The following is a 15,245-nucleotide window of genomic DNA, read 5'->3' on the forward strand; positions in this document are numbered from 1 at the left end:
AGTGCCAGTTTGTGAACAACACATTGTGTTTCAGAGGTTATTACTCTTACATCTTTGACAAAGAAGTGGTTGAGATAAGTTGCATGATTGTGGGCGCCACTGTGTAAGGCTGTATTGTCCCTGTGTCTGTCACTATAATCTACTGCCTGACAGCAACATGATTCACATACTCCTGTGATTAGAATATATTTGTTTTTCTTGTAAAAAGAAAGCAAGTGGCTCCAGTGTGTTTCAAGTGCTATCAGTAAAAAAGTGAACGAAAGTGGCCGAACATGGGGTGTGGACCCATTTGAATGTTAATGTTCAACATTTAAACATACTTTATAAAATCAAACATATAGAATACAAATCCAGAATTGTTTAAGCAGCTGCATGGTTTGTAAATGAGGTTCAGATGTGAGGTTTTCTCTTTGAATGTCAGATTCAACTCTGAACCACTGTTTAAGACTGTTCACCTGCAGTTTTATCACACATAGGCACACTCAAATGACACCGAGCCAAGCTTTTATAAGAAAACAAGAAATGAATATGGGGCCTAAATATTCTAAATTGTCTGAAAATAACATAAGAAAAATAATATTTAATGAACTACATATAGAAGCATGAAAAAATATCTATATATATTTGGGAGATTGTTAAAAAAAAAATCACACCATTGGTTTTGTAGAGTGTCCTGCTGACTAGCTTCTCTTATAACTAATAAAATGAAGTGTCCCTTTCCTCAACAGAGTGAGACCTCACATCAGATCTCACTCAGTATAGAAATCCTCCATCACCATGGATACTGATCGATGCATCAGCCGCCCAGCTGTTGTGTTACATTATGTGCCACTTCCCTGCGACCAACAGTGTGTTCTGAGAAATCACAATCAAATCTGTCTTATTTATTTAGCCAAAAACCACAATCACATCGCCTCAATGGGCTTTACAATCTGTACAGTGAATCACATCCTCTGCCCGTGGACCCTTGATTCGAGTGAGGAAAAGCTTGCCATGTTGATGGGGGAAAAAAAAGCTTTTAACAGGGAAAAAAAATAATAAAGAAGGTGGAAGAAACCTCAGGAAGAGCCACAGAGGAAGGATCCCTCCCGCAGGATTGACAGACATGCCATAGATGTTGCATGTACAGAAAAGAACAACAAAATCACCGTTTACAAGTTGCATTGACGGGATATCTGATTCAAATGATAATATATGTAAAGTGTGAGGATCCAGGAGACGACTGAGCAGGTATCGCCATGTGGTGCCTGAGCCACATGCAGAGGGCAGGCCTAAGTCAAAGAAGTGAGTTTTGAGTTTAGATTTAAAGGCGTCATTAGAGCCAGATTGTCTGATGTTAGCTGAGAGGTTATTCCAGAGGAAGGGGGCCTGATAAGAAAAAGCGCTGCGGCACCTTCAGGAGCCCTGAATTTTGAGAGCATAATGCACAAATTGGAATATATGGTATTATAAGTTCTGACACGTATGACAGGGCAAGGCGTGTATCGTTTTGTATGTCATCAGCAGCGCTTTAAAGTCTGATCTTGTATGATTAGGAACCAAAGCAGAGACACCAGGATTGGTGTAATATCATCACATTTTCTTGTACGTGTTAAGACTCAGGCTGCAGCACTCTGAACCATCTGCGGACTTTTAGTGCTCTCATGCAGAAGCTGACTGAAAAGGTTCCAGGAGATTATTATTCAGTGGGTAGCCTGAAAGTTTCTGGGATACAACTCTTTCTAAGACTTTAGAGAAGAAGGGAAGGTTGGATGCCGGTCGATGATATTTAGAGATCCTGGGTCAAGGCGTGGTTTCTTAAGTAGAGGCTTAACCACAGCAGATTTAAAACTAGAAGGGGCAACACCAGTCATGAGTGATAGATTATAAATATTTAACATTTTAGGTCCCAGTGCTGGACATAGATCCTCAAACAGCTGTGCTGGAAGGGAGTCCGGGACACAGGTAGTTGGTTTTCAGGATGAGACAAGTTAGAGAAATATCTCAAGAGTAATACTTTCAAAAGTGTTTAGAGCTGAGAGTAACTGAGAATCAGCAGAGGGATAATTAACTTTTGATTCTGATCTCATCAAGGTTTTTATGAAATAAATCTAAGAAATCGTTTGAATTTAAGGGTGAACAGCTAATTGACTGTGGTTTGTGAGTAAGTTTGGCCACCTAGAAATCTAGGGTTATGTTTATTAACGTTTATCAGCCTGGAGAAATATGTTGTACTAGCAAAACTAAGAGCACTATCACGCCGCGCAAGATTAAAAAAAAAACCTTCCAATTCAGATTTTCACCATGCACGTTCCGTTTTCTTGCAGGCCAGCTTGAGATCTCGGGTTTCATCAGTAAACCAGGAAGTAGATTTCCTTGGTCGTCTTGTCTCAGTAGAGACCGGTGCCACAGAATTGAGTACTGAGTTCACTTCATTAGAGAATTTTTCCACATTTTTTATCACAGTCATAAAAGGAGCCAAGACCAGTTTTTCACTGAGTGTCGCTAGAATTGGCAGGCTGATATGACGAGCAGTCAAATGTAAAAAGAAAGTGACATTCCAGTCACCAGCCGTTCAGTGGAGGAGAAATAAATAAATAACGTGTGTCTGTACTGTAATGGCAACAAGTCTATTGAATAAACAGAACAAATGACTTCTTCCCTTCTCATCCTTACTTCATTACAGAGTGAAGGAAGACACAGAAAAGTTTAAACTGCATGATCAAAATGACACGTCATGGTGCAGTGAGACAGAATTTAAGTTTCCTTCATTCTTTTCAAGTCGACACTTGTTACAGTCTCTGTACGAGATGGACTTGATGACCTGATTTTTAAGCAGCTTAGAAACCACTGCTGTAAACACTGTATGCTCCAGTGACAGTATGGAAAATCTGTTAAACACTTTTAATTAATAATGTGTTTGACCACTCACTGTTCCACCATTTGTTGGCTCTGATTACATTTTAAACAGCAACGTCTATGAAAAGCAAGCACGAGCAACGTTGTAAATCAACTACATTTGCCTTTAATATTCCCGTTCACTGACACACACGCACACAAAAACAGTACATATAATACAAAGCATGAAGGCCACATGAGAGTCATCTTAAAAGTCAGTTCAGTGAGGGATCCTCAAAGTGCTGTGGTCTGCCTCTCCACTACATCATCTTTTATCGTGAGCAACTCTCAGACCACAATGTGAACTTCATGCTTATCTGGGGGGGGGAGCGAATTCTTAACTCACATAAGCTTGATGTCAACAGGAAACTGTGGTCACAGGCAAACATGTCAGTGCTCTTCAAAGGCACAGGCCTGTCGAGTGAAGGTGGATCTCAAAGCCTGTAAATATCTCATGGAACACAGTGATGAAGAGCAGAACAAAGGACGCGGGGATTTTTTTTGGGGCCCTGCTTACGATCCAAGATGGGAATCACACCGCTACCACGAGACCAGGAGCAATCCTCAAGCAACTGCAACATCAACAGCCCATGCATGTAGCAACCGTTTAATACTGATACGACACAGAGCGCTTCTCACTTCAACATCTAACCTGCCTCACCTGTGACACGGACCATAAGAGAGGATACACAGACTGTGGTGACAGCAGGTGGTCGGGGGGGGGGGAACGAGCCTTTCGTGCTGTTTAACAGCAAACGTTGACCAATTTTAGCAAGCTCATTTTCCTCCTCTCACAGTTGAGCTCTTTGACGCTTCATCACACGCTGTAAGAAAAAAAAAGCAGCCTTTTTGTTTTTAAAGGAGAAGGCTGGCCTGACTGTAATATCTATTTACTGCCAACAAATCCAATGAGAAGACTTGCAATGTGTTAGTCCATCCTTCTCAAACGGAAGGAAGTAATGCATAAGTTGGGGGACTATTTTCAGCTATGGATGAATACACGTTTGATGCTACAGTATTTCGTGCAGCGGGACAGAGCTCTGTGGCACCAAAGAGTAAGATGCAGTGTGATATATCACGTCTCCTGTTTCTCAGCCAAAAAGCTGCGCTAGAACACACAAAGACTGCAGTCGATGGTCAACAAGCTTGGACGTGCATGAGAGGAAATAACCCTCCATACCACCAGCTGGTGATAGTCCGTATTCATCATTCTAAAGGGAAATCAGAGACTGGGAAATATACAAACTATTGTTATGATGAAACTGAGTTTGCCTACCATAACATAGCCACCTCTGTCTTCTAGGTGAACTGCTCCTTTAACTGGCGACCAGGCCTTTAGTGAAATAAAGTGATTGTTGGTTTATATGATTTTTTTTAGCATTTATTTGACAGGAACAACACATTTATTGCACTAGATGATTCAAAGAAGTTTGTACTCATGATGTTTTCATGGGATTTGTTGACACTAAGAATATGGAATACCATCACAATCGCCCTTTACCTTTATTTGCTGGTGACTACATCAAAATAAAGCTTTTGAACTCTGTTATAAACTCTATAGACAAGGCAGTGTGGAGTAACTGAGTTCTTCCATTAGATACTATGAACCACCACATTTTAAAACACCCAGTGACAAAACATTGCTATTATTTCGTACGGCAGTGACACCTATCATCCCTCCCACCAAAGCCCCCGCAAAGGATACACACAAAAAACCTGCATTAAACACTGAATGAGGTGGACACAACAAGCCAGTGGGGTGCTCATCAGAACACTCTGAAGTACACTTCATCCTGCCCTAGGGTTATTTGGAAAAAAAAAGAGAGAAAAAAAGGATTGAATATTGGCGGCAGGTAAAATCTCATCCAGCGCTCTCCACCCTGCTCACAGGCATGTTTCAGGACTGGTGGCCATGGCACCATTTTGTTGTGGCTCTTTCAAGAACCGCTCCACTTCCTGTGAGTCCACTGTTAAACTCTCTAGCTTGACCTCCTCTGCTTTCTCTTTGTCTGTCACCCTCTCCTCCTTTAAATTCTCCATCACCTCCTTCTCCCTCTCTTGCTCCTCCCTCGCTCCTTTCTCCTCCTCGTCATGCGCCTCTGCAGGCTTTATGACCACGTCGGTCTTGGCCTCGTCGGTCACGGTGATATTTTCAAGTTTGTCTGCCGGTGTTGATGATTTCGTTCTGATAAACAGGAAGTTACAAGTGGCCAGGACCACAGCTGAGAGGACCACCTCACTTCCTGCCAGCAGGAAGACAAACATGTAGTTCTTGGTGGCGTCAAGAAGTCGGCCTGAGGCAGAGGACAGAGACACAGAGGGACAAATGAGAGAATAAAGTGGAAAATAAACACACATTTTTGACCAATCTAATACTGCAGATATAGACAGACATTTTCAATACATGCACTCATCCAACTGCTTAACTGCTACTGAGCTACTGTGTTAGCCACCGATGGCTACCAACAAAATCCCTTATCTTTGTACAATTCCAGGCTCATCTCTTTCATAAAGTACACAAAGCCATATTTTGTAAAGGTAAAAGTCACCCATACAAGTAGCTCTTGAGTGAAAGTCAATCAATATCAGATATATCAGATATTAAATATCAAAAGTAATTTTCTGGCAATAAATGTACTTAAGTATCAAAGGTACAGGTAAAAATAACTACGGATATATGCAGTATATTAACTGTGTATATAGACACTGTGTTAAAATCTGATTGCAGATATATGAAAATAATCTAATGGATGTACTTGATTAAATGTACTTAATTACATTCCATCACTGCAAATAAAGGCAAGTTATCCTCAAAATCATATTCATATTTCCATGGACATAGGATTAGGTACATGTCCGCGCCAATGTCCAGTGAACGATAGTTTGTCACACCAGCAGTTAACAGATCTTGCTCTCTGCTAGTCCCGCCTCCATAAACCAGTACTGCTGAAGGATTGGCTTTACCTTTTCTTGCTAACGTGTGACAGGCTGGCTCATGAATGTGGGCTGGCTGCAGTACCTTTTCCCCTAACGCTATTCTGTGCACCGGGGATGAATAATGCAGAAGGACATCATGAACATATTGATGTTCAGTCACAAGGCACAGTAGCCTGCATTTGTGACAGGCTCTATCAAAATCAGTTGGACGACACAACAGCACATTCCTAGATAAATGTGGATTTATGTCAAACTCTTTATTTTTGGTAATTTGGGTTTTTTTTTTTAAGTAAATGTTGGCTTTAAGAATACACAACTTTTATCACCAGAATACATTTATTTTATCATTTATTATTTACTTATTATTTTAGCATTTCTGAGTCTATCAACTCCATTGCACTCTGTCTCCCTGAGATTATAAATGAAACAGGTACTTGTTATAGTTGACGATTGCACTTTGAAGTCTCTGTTAAACTGTTAAACTTAACTAATATGAACCTTCATCTTTAAAACATGTTGTCTTAGTTTCTGTCTGCACTTACATGTAAACCTAAATGATATGATGTGGCCTGTTAGTAGCCGGTATAGCTTTAAGACTTGGAGTGAATGACAACAATATTAAGGGCAAGAAAGGTGTCCTATCAGTAAAACCTAAAGTTCATGTTGTAGTTTCTATGGTTACTGACCTGCACCAGGAGGCCCCACCAGCACACAAATGGCCTCCATGAGCAGGACCAGGCCAATGGCACTGGAGAACTTCTCAGTACCAACTATTGTCATGAGAACCTCGAACTGCAGCGCACCCACCATACCATAGGAGATACCAAAGAAGATGCAGAAGACCACTAGCGATGCATAGTCCTTGGCCTGGGAACAAGAAAGAAATGAATTGGAAAGGAAGTGCGAAACCAAGGTTTTACACCAGGAGACCACACACCTTTCACCCAAAGTTGTGCAAGTGATGGCTCACCTGTGATCCGATGAGGTCAGTGGTTCCGTTGAAGATCAAAGCAAAGCTGAAGAGGTAGACACAGCGAGGCCGAACCCATTTCAGTCCGGCGATCAAACCGCACGTGGGCCGTGCAAAAATGTCAATGAAGCCCAGGATGGTGAGCAGCAGAGCTGATTTGGTGTCCTCATTCCCAAGTTCCTTGGCATAGCTCACAACAAACACGGGAGGCACAAACAGCCCCAGGACCATGATGGACGCCGCCACCGTGTAGATGAGAAACCCACAGTCTTTAAAAACAGAGAAGTCCAACAGTTTGGCTTTGGGCTTCTTCTTCGTCTCTGCCCCATCTGTTCCTTCCTCTCTGTCCTGCTCCAGGTCCGCAGCCTTATGTGTCTTGGGGGCCACCAGAGGCTTCATGAGGGCCGCACACACGCAACAGTTGAGTAGAATGCCACCCAAGATCAGGAAGCCCCCTCTCCATCCGTACTGGTACTGGAGGACCTGGCCCAGTGGTGACAGACAGCACAGGGCCACAGGGCTTCCTGCTGCTGACAGCCCATTGGCCAGAGGACGCTTCTCGCTGAAGTAGCGGTTGAGCATAATTAGAGATGGTTGGAAGTTCAGGGCTAACCCCAAACCTGGAGCAGAGGAAACAGAGTTGCTTACATTCTTATACTTTCTTTATGTAAGCATACATTCAGCCATCAAAGACCAGATCAATTGTGATGCACGTAGAAATTTGTAAGGTCACCCAAAGTTTACCATCTTTACAATAATCGACTGAAAGGTGGGAAACTCTGAGCAGACCGCTAAGTCAAACCTGTAACAACTCCTGCAGAGAGGTAGATATGGATGATGCTGGTGGAGAAGGAGGCCAGGATCATTCCCAGAGAGGCAAAGAGGCCGCCCACCATCATCACCGGACGACATCCGAAGCGGTTAACCAGCACGCTGCACAGAGGTCCTGGAGGAAAAGTGACGCACCGAGTCAGGCAGTGTGTCTGAGCGGCCTGGAGCATGTACACAAGACAGCTTCGGAGGTTTTAGAAGCTGGAACGACGAAGTTGATATCTTTTCATCTGACTTGTGGTCAGGTAGCAAACAAGCGTTGTTGCAGATCACTGTTGTTTCTTTAACGATGTTAAAATGTCCTTCAGAGAACTAGAATGGCACTCAGTAGAGAGCGTACCTCTACCAAGAACCAACAGGCTTGCATCACTCTACAGTTAAACCAGCCATAACTGCTTAATCAGAACTGAGGCTTTTTCCTGTAAAACAAAATGTTACATATGCTCACGTGAGCATCAGCCAATTGATTTCAACCAATAAGATGAGCCATCTAACATCAGTCGATCTTCAGCTTTAAGTGGTGAGCGAGTGGCACAGACTTCATGTCAGACAGACGCCACTGGAGTGCAGTGTTTCACTCATCACTTGTTAAAGTAAATTAAAGTTTAAAATTAGAGAAGTGAATGAATGCAGTCGGTTGAAAGTCCTCAGCATTATGGTGTGAAAGATAAGCATATCTAAAAGATTCATGTTGTTCAGAGTGGCATACAGCCATATAAACCGGCTGTATGTGTGTCACAGTGTATGTGCGGTACAGTCTGCAGCCTACCTGTGCCGTAGAGCATGGCCAGCAGTATAGAGGAGATCCAGGCAGTGTCGCTGTATCCCACTCCGAACTCCCTGATCAGCTCTTTGAAAAAGACGCTGACTGCTTTAGGGAATGCGTAGGAGAAGCCAGTGATGACAAAACAGCCTGCAAGCACTGCCCAGCCCCACCCTCCATCTGGAGCCTTCACCCCTCCTGCACCCACGTCCAATGCCACACCTCCCATGATGCTCTGGGGCTGTTTTTGAAAAAGGGCAGACAGAGAAGCTGGTGGAAAAATGAGAGCGACAATAAGCAGTTGGATCAGCTTTCACTGCACATCGAATCTAATGATGCGTCATGAATAACGGCCACCAGAAATTAGACTGCTCCCATGTTTAATGTGGTAAATACCATTTTTAAATGAACTATGATATAATTATAATCATGTTGAACTGACAGAAACTCTTAACCACCAGACTACAGAGCAGCATCTTTGCCCAGACTGTTGAGACTGCTGAACTCATCATCAACACTACGTTTTATAAGATAGTGTTTTATTTTGTTCTTTTTCTGTGAATGTTGGGCAAAGGACCCAAAAATAGTTTTTAAACCCCTGCGTTTTAAACCCACCTGTCACACCATCTGTGAAATGAGTAACCACCAACAGCTGCTACCTGTAACTGCCATTAGCTCGTTGGCTCAGTTAGCTGTGTAGCTAGCAGTCATATTAACTGCTGAGTCTGACTGGACTGGAAGCTGGGAGCACCATAGCAGTGTTGCTGGTGTTATAACAGCGAGCACAGAAGCATTGGACTGCTAGAGGAGATTAATATTACAGCCAACGGTGACGCTAGTGACGTTGTCTGGGTGAACAGTAGCCAAAACCCGTCGCTTAATCATTGTAGAGCTGATCACAGAACTGACCATCTTCTCCTTTCACATAACTGTGTCAAGTTGTCAATATGACCAGATTTATTATGGTTTTAATATTTTTTAATACCTTTTCTAGGCTGCTGTGATGGCCATGTTGGTGTTGGTGATGTGTGTTGAGTGAGATGATGACTAAACAACATGAGATTTCACTTTAGTTACGACAAACGGCATCTTACTTGACTTGGAAAATGATCTTACTAAGTCAAAAACATTATATGTGTGAATTTTGGCCCAATTTAAAGATGATCACAACATTTACTTGTCTCTCCCCATTTTTTTTTTTCTTTTTTTTTCAGAAATAAGTTATAAATAACTCCAGCGCCACCTTCAGAAGCTGGAGCTGTTCTGCTAGACTACTTTACAGGCCATAGATAACTAAGATTGAGACTAAAGATAACATGTCCCAATCATAAGGTCAGCATGCTGATTCATACAAGACAAGAAAATAAAGAAGCATTGCCCTTCTGTTGCAGAGCAGATCTAGCTCTTTCTAGTATGAAAAATATAAGACCAGACTGAGTTTTACAGTAAGTAATCTGTCAGAGCAGCAGTATAATGCTGTACTTTCTAGCTGCAACCTCAGTTTTACTAGTTAGTTCCTAGAATCACGACATCACTGCAAGACACGCACTACTTTAACTTTTCACTCAACTGTAACTGTTTCAGTACAATGCTGGGGGATGATGATACTAAACAGATGAGCCAGCCAAGGTGTTTTCAAAGCTCCACAGTGGGCTGTTCAGCCTGACACCTGACTTCACTGGCACGTGTTTTATGGCTAAAGATACCAAACTGAAGGCAGGCCCGTTCCTCACCCAGCCCTCGATGAATCAAGCAGGAAGCGAAGGTGACTGCGGCGCACGCCTCTCAGAGCGCCAGCGGCTGCACATCTGTGGGCTGAAGAATTCCAGCACACACTGACCGAAGAGTATCGTGTTCTCAGTGCCCTCATACGATCAGCAGAGTATTTATAAAAAATAATTAATAAGCGGCTCATGTGATGCACTTGTAAGCATCCTTCAATTAAAGCGGAGAGTCAGCACTTTCACTGTCTCTGTCTCTTGTGTGGTCATTCTAACATGTAAACTCAAGTCAATCACCACAAAGACTGGTAACAAAATAATTCATTTCACACTGAGATATTATCTAATTCAAACACTCGGTCCTTAGCAGTGGATTTTTACTAGTTTTCCCTCCTCTAGTCGAACTAGTTAAGTATTTCCAAGCCAGCAGTGACCAGCAAGTGGAACTTACTAACACAGTGTTTGATTTATTTTCCACTGGGACTGTGGAGCCAGACATTACTTTAACTACCACGACCACACATTATTCCTCAGCCAACTACAACCCTACATTCATGTGTGCACTGTGTAGGTGTGTGTGTGTGTATGTGTGCAACGCCTGAAAAGGAATGTGGCCAAGATGCATTTGTTAGCATCTTAAACGTCCCAGGAGACACTTCTCTCTCCCTCTCTGTAGATTTCTACAAATCAAAGCAGTAAAGACAATCAGCTACTGTTTGGACAGTGAGGAAACGGCTCGAGGCTCCATCCGCTAATTTACAACCTGTTGAGGAGCCGAAGGAACGAGCTGAGGGGGTAAAAATACAGGCTGGGCTCGGGCCAGAACGGCCAGCAATCCAGTGTCTCCGGGTAACATGATCATTTCGAGGCTCACACAGAAGGGAATGTGATGGTACCCACCTAAAAAAAAAAACTATTGACCACCAGAGCTGGTGTTTCAGACAGTCTCCGGGGAAATATGCTGCTTTATTACAATGTCATGCGGAGCTCTGAAAAATATTCTGAATTCGCTGCTGGGAATATTGTTGGACTGTAATATCGGCTTTCATGAAAATGTGCTCCGAGTCCACTCGAATGTTAAAGTCTTGATGTTGCACCCTGGTGCTGAAAATCAAACTGACCTTTTCAGTTAAAATGTCCTTCAGCTCAAAGATGGCATTTAGAAAAAAAAAACTCACTACTGAATTTTACAACACCAATATAACAGAGACCTGGAAGTTAGGGGACATGATTGGGTGCATTGACAAAAACCAAGACTTCTTTAGAGCTTGAGTGAGACCAGGGAAGAAAGAAAATCTGCTTTTATTAATGATTTCTCTCTCATATAAGGTACTTTTTAAAAATAAATTAATATTACAATTTTGAAACTGGATTTCTTTCTTCATTCATTCATTTATGTATTTATTTTGACTGATTACACTCAATGAATGGAGCAAAAACTCAGAGATCCCAAATTGATTTGACATAGTAAAGATTAAATCTTCACTGGAGTTGATAAGCTAAATACAGTGGTGCACAGCTTGACCACACGGCGAAGATGTAAATAACCTCTCGGGCTTCCAGAGACCTGGATACACCAGCCCATCCATGCAATAACGGAAATCTGGACACAGCGTTGTGGGCGGAGTCCCGGTCATTCCTATGGAAGCTGCTCAGTGGTGCATGAAGCCATACGTTTGACTTCCTGTGTGTAAAGTGACCTGGATCTTCAGCATAGCGTCCACACTGAGGCTCACAGAGCGTGCTCGCTACGGACTGTCACTGGCCCAGTGACTAACTTCTGCTCTCACCCTCCACTAACTTGAATGGGAAAGAACAATTTAATGGTGCTGCGCTTCTACACTGCACAAATGTTACTGGACTGAATGGATTATTAAATCGATAAATGGGAAAAAGTATATGTGGGCCTGGTGTGCATCACGTGAGGTTGTCATTACACGGTATTCCCACTTGAACTAAAGCTGTATTATGGTTAAATGTATTTATTCTTTTGAGGTTTTTCTGTTGTAAAACAAGTTCCCGGCTGCTTCAGTTGTTTCGGAGAGCGATGCAACGCCGTTTTTCTGTGATGCTCCAGCAATGTTTTGAGGACTCCTGACTGTCTGTCCATCAGCACTGAGGTTTTTTTTTTTTTTTTTTTGGGTGAACTGCCCCTTTAAGAAAACGATCTTAATAATCAGAAATAAGTCGCGAGTTCCTTTACACCACACCTATGGCATGCAGTGGTATGGCACGTCTAAGGTGTGAGCATGTTTATTCAACTTAATCTTACATATCACCCTTAGATGGGAGATTAACACTGATGGATGTGACGTCAGAGTAAAGGGTTTCTGACTTGCACGCGCTGAAGTAACGTCACTCCACACAACACGCCACAAGCCAACACAAGCTAACCCGCACGAGCTCCTCACGTCACGATACGTCGCGACATGGGCGGCTGGCATCACGTGGGACGCCCAGCATCATAAACGACAAATCACGCCATGTAACGGACATTCAGGATAATACAAATGTGGCTATTTATATCCATGTGGCAGTGACAGACACCGCCACACTCTGAATTCTTTCACTAGACGAGAGGTGAGGCGTGATGGGAGCGCTAGTTCGGGTCGTGACAAACTGTTGAGTCTCTTACCGGGTGATGCTGCTGAGCCGTCCCTCCTCCAGCCTCTCTCCTCAGCACCGGAGCCGCGTTTCTCTCCGCACGTCTGCCAGCAGACGGGCGGCAGAGGGGGGGGGAGAGAGCCCGCATCCTGCTGGCTGGGTCCTAACGCCTCCGTGTCACCGTCCTCACTCAGCCGGTGACCAATGAGAGCACCGCCCACTCTGCTATTTCTGGCCTCTTGTTTTATTAACAGTAGGGGAGACCAGGACCGGTTGGCACCATCCTTTATCTCTCTCTATCTACCAGTGCCATCAATTAGCTCATAACTGTGGGCTGTAGTAAAATATGGCTGAAGATCCTAACTGCTCTGTATGAAGTGGAAAAGCTCTTATATTTTCAGCGCATATCATAAAAAACAACATGTTCAAATACTTTGTTGTTTGACCTTAAAGCAACAGGCTGTACATTCCTGGTGGAAGAAAGTTGGTTGTTGTGTCTCACCTGATCATCAGATCCTGACGCTTCAGGCTGGCATCTGATCCAAGCTGCCAACCTAAAGCATCAGGACTCTCAGGGCGCCGTGTAGCTCAGTTGGTAGTGCAGGCGTCCCATGTACAGAGGCTTTGTCCTCACTGCAGGGGACCCGGGTTGGACTCCAGGCCTGGGGCCCTTTGCTGCGTGTCACTCCCCCGCTCTCTCTAATCCTGTTTCCTGCCCAAGTCTTCAGCTGTCCTATCAATAAAGGCAAAAAAAAAAAATACTTTAAAAATACTTTTTGGCCACTTGCTGAACTCATTCTCCAAACAAATAGTGGGCGGCATATCACCAGAGTCACCGCTAACCGTTAGCTCAGTTAGCCTGTGTTCCTGTCATTGATGCTGTATATATTTTGCCCAAACTGGGAGCTGGGAGCACTCTGCTAGTCCTTAGACTGGTTTACAATGAAACTGCCCCTGACCACTGGATGGAGAATCTTTTCAGAATCTTCCCAGGGAAGAACCACATGTCTTTAACATAATGGCAAACCTGTTATTTCTTCATATTCTGTTGTTGATTTTATTTAGCTTTTTAATATTCAAACAAAAATGTTAATGTTAAGTGGTCCTCCCAGAACTTAGTTTTGTACTTTCAGAAACTTGAGAGGCTTTTAACAGGCAGGTTTTAAAAGTCCATACAATTGCTTGTATTTCCATTGCTATGGCCACGGTGGCGCTTGATGCAGCAGCCTCAGATCATACTACATCTGTGTTGTCTTGCCCATCATTGTTTTCAGCTTTGGTACTGAAACACATACTGCCCATTGCAGAAATACTGTCATCATCACCGGAGAAGAAAGCAGGTGTTTTGGATTGGGAGCAGCAGACTTTGACCACCCAACCTGACCGTCTGGAGGAAAACACTTGGAGTAAGCTAATCCAGTGTGGTTTAGGGTTCTGCTTGTTAATGTCTGTTCAAAGGAAAAGGAAATGGACAAAATGGGACTTAGGCTGGTCAAACAACGTGATACCCGAGACTGTTGTGTCCACAGAGACCCGTCCTGACTGCGACATCTTGGATCAAACTGTTGCGCTTGACAGTCGGGCTGAGAGCAGGAGCACAGCCGGATGAGGAGAGGAGGACTTTGTGTTTATGATATGGATGCTTGGTGCTCGCACATAGAGTTGATGGACAGTGTCCATCTAGTTGCTGCTGTTTACATTCACCCTGATGCAGAGTCAAAAGAGGCACTACTTGTTTATGAACATCCCTATATTAATAACTGTATATATGTCTGTGTAAGTACAGTTATGGGAGTAAGGAGTACAAATATTCATTTGGTATTGTATAAAGAGGAATGAATATCCTAACCCTAAACTTGTATCTTCCTGTAATTAAATGTAAGTGTTAAAGGTTCAACCAGGACTGTAGAACAAAAGTCTCTTTGTGCCACAGAGAGGATTTTTTGAAATGACAATGCAGCGTTGATGAGTTAAGATGTCTCACAGCCTGGGGAAAGAAGCTGCTCGACAGTCTGGTGGTATGGCAGCAAGGTGGGTGTTGTCTTTTGGTATCCTCTGTGCAGACGTCTCACTTCACCCAATTTGTGCCATGTGACGCTCTTCCAGCGTTTTGAGATTGACCAGGAGCTGCGTCGAGGCACCCGGGGGTGTGCTGCTCTCTCCCGTGATGCCCTGACTGACAGCGTTACTGATGATGGAATAAATAAACTGGTGTGCTGTCGCTGCAGGGAGCAGACTGGGCTTGCTGACACTCACACTGCCCCTTGGGTGCTGGGCAGGGAGCATGTGTGCTTGCGCATGTTTTGTAGCCCACCCATACCCCGCGCTCACCCTGACAGCCTCTTTCACAAGCATTTCCTTTGGAAAAACACTCTAGATGCCTTGTGTAAAAATGGCTCCTCGGATTTGACTGCATTAAAACACACCCAAGGATGTTCATGATAAAATCAACTCTTTCTGTCCCGATTGGCTTTTTAGCCTTTCTCTAATTGGCTTGTTAGTTTTCACTGTGGATGTTATTCTTATCATGGGATCATTTGTG

General features: G+C 43.4%; 1 protein-coding gene across 3 annotated transcripts; it reads right to left on the reverse strand.

The window, feature by feature from the left end:
- Positions 1–2,988: 2,988 nt before the first annotated feature.
- si:ch211-234h8.7 (uncharacterized protein LOC561627 homolog) lies at positions 2,989–12,790 on the reverse strand. Of its 3 annotated transcripts, none has more exons than XM_037088322.1 (6): positions 12,735–12,790; positions 8,385–8,648; positions 7,587–7,730; positions 6,785–7,404; positions 6,501–6,681; positions 4,762–5,171 (listed from the first exon to the last, which is right to left on the reverse strand). In XM_037088322.1, exons 2-6 carry the CDS (start codon positions 8,605–8,607, stop codon positions 4,762–4,764), a joined length of 1,578 nt encoding a protein of 525 aa, XP_036944217.1. In that variant the 5' UTR covers positions 8,608–8,648; positions 12,735–12,790. The 3 variants fall into 3 exon arrangements, with proteins under 3 accessions (XP_036944219.1, XP_036944217.1, XP_036944218.1); XM_037088323.1 differs by having other exon boundaries at positions 8,385–8,619; positions 12,735–12,768; XM_037088324.1 differs by lacking the exon at positions 12,735–12,790 and having other exon boundaries at positions 2,989–5,171; positions 8,385–8,607.
- Between the last annotated feature and the right edge of the window lie 2,455 nt (positions 12,791–15,245).

The sequence above is a fragment of the Acanthopagrus latus genome, chromosome 23, assembly GCF_904848185.1.
Source record: "Acanthopagrus latus isolate v.2019 chromosome 23, fAcaLat1.1, whole genome shotgun sequence".
NCBI classification, from domain to species: Eukaryota; Metazoa; Chordata; class Actinopteri; order Spariformes; family Sparidae; genus Acanthopagrus; species Acanthopagrus latus.

Coding starts and splice junctions, on each gene's coding strand:
- si:ch211-234h8.7 (XM_037088324.1), bottom strand. CDS start 8,607: ATGGGAGGTGTGGCATTGGACGTGGGTGCAGGAGGGGTGAAGGCTCCA. Junction 7,731..8,384: donor GGCCATGCTCTACGGCACAG/GTAGGCTGCAGA, acceptor CTTTTCCTCCAG/GACCTCTGTGCAGCGTGCTG. Junction 5,172..6,500: donor GGTGGGGCCTCCTGGTGCAG/GTCAGTAACCAT, acceptor CCTCTGCCTCAG/GCCGACTTCTTGACGCCACC.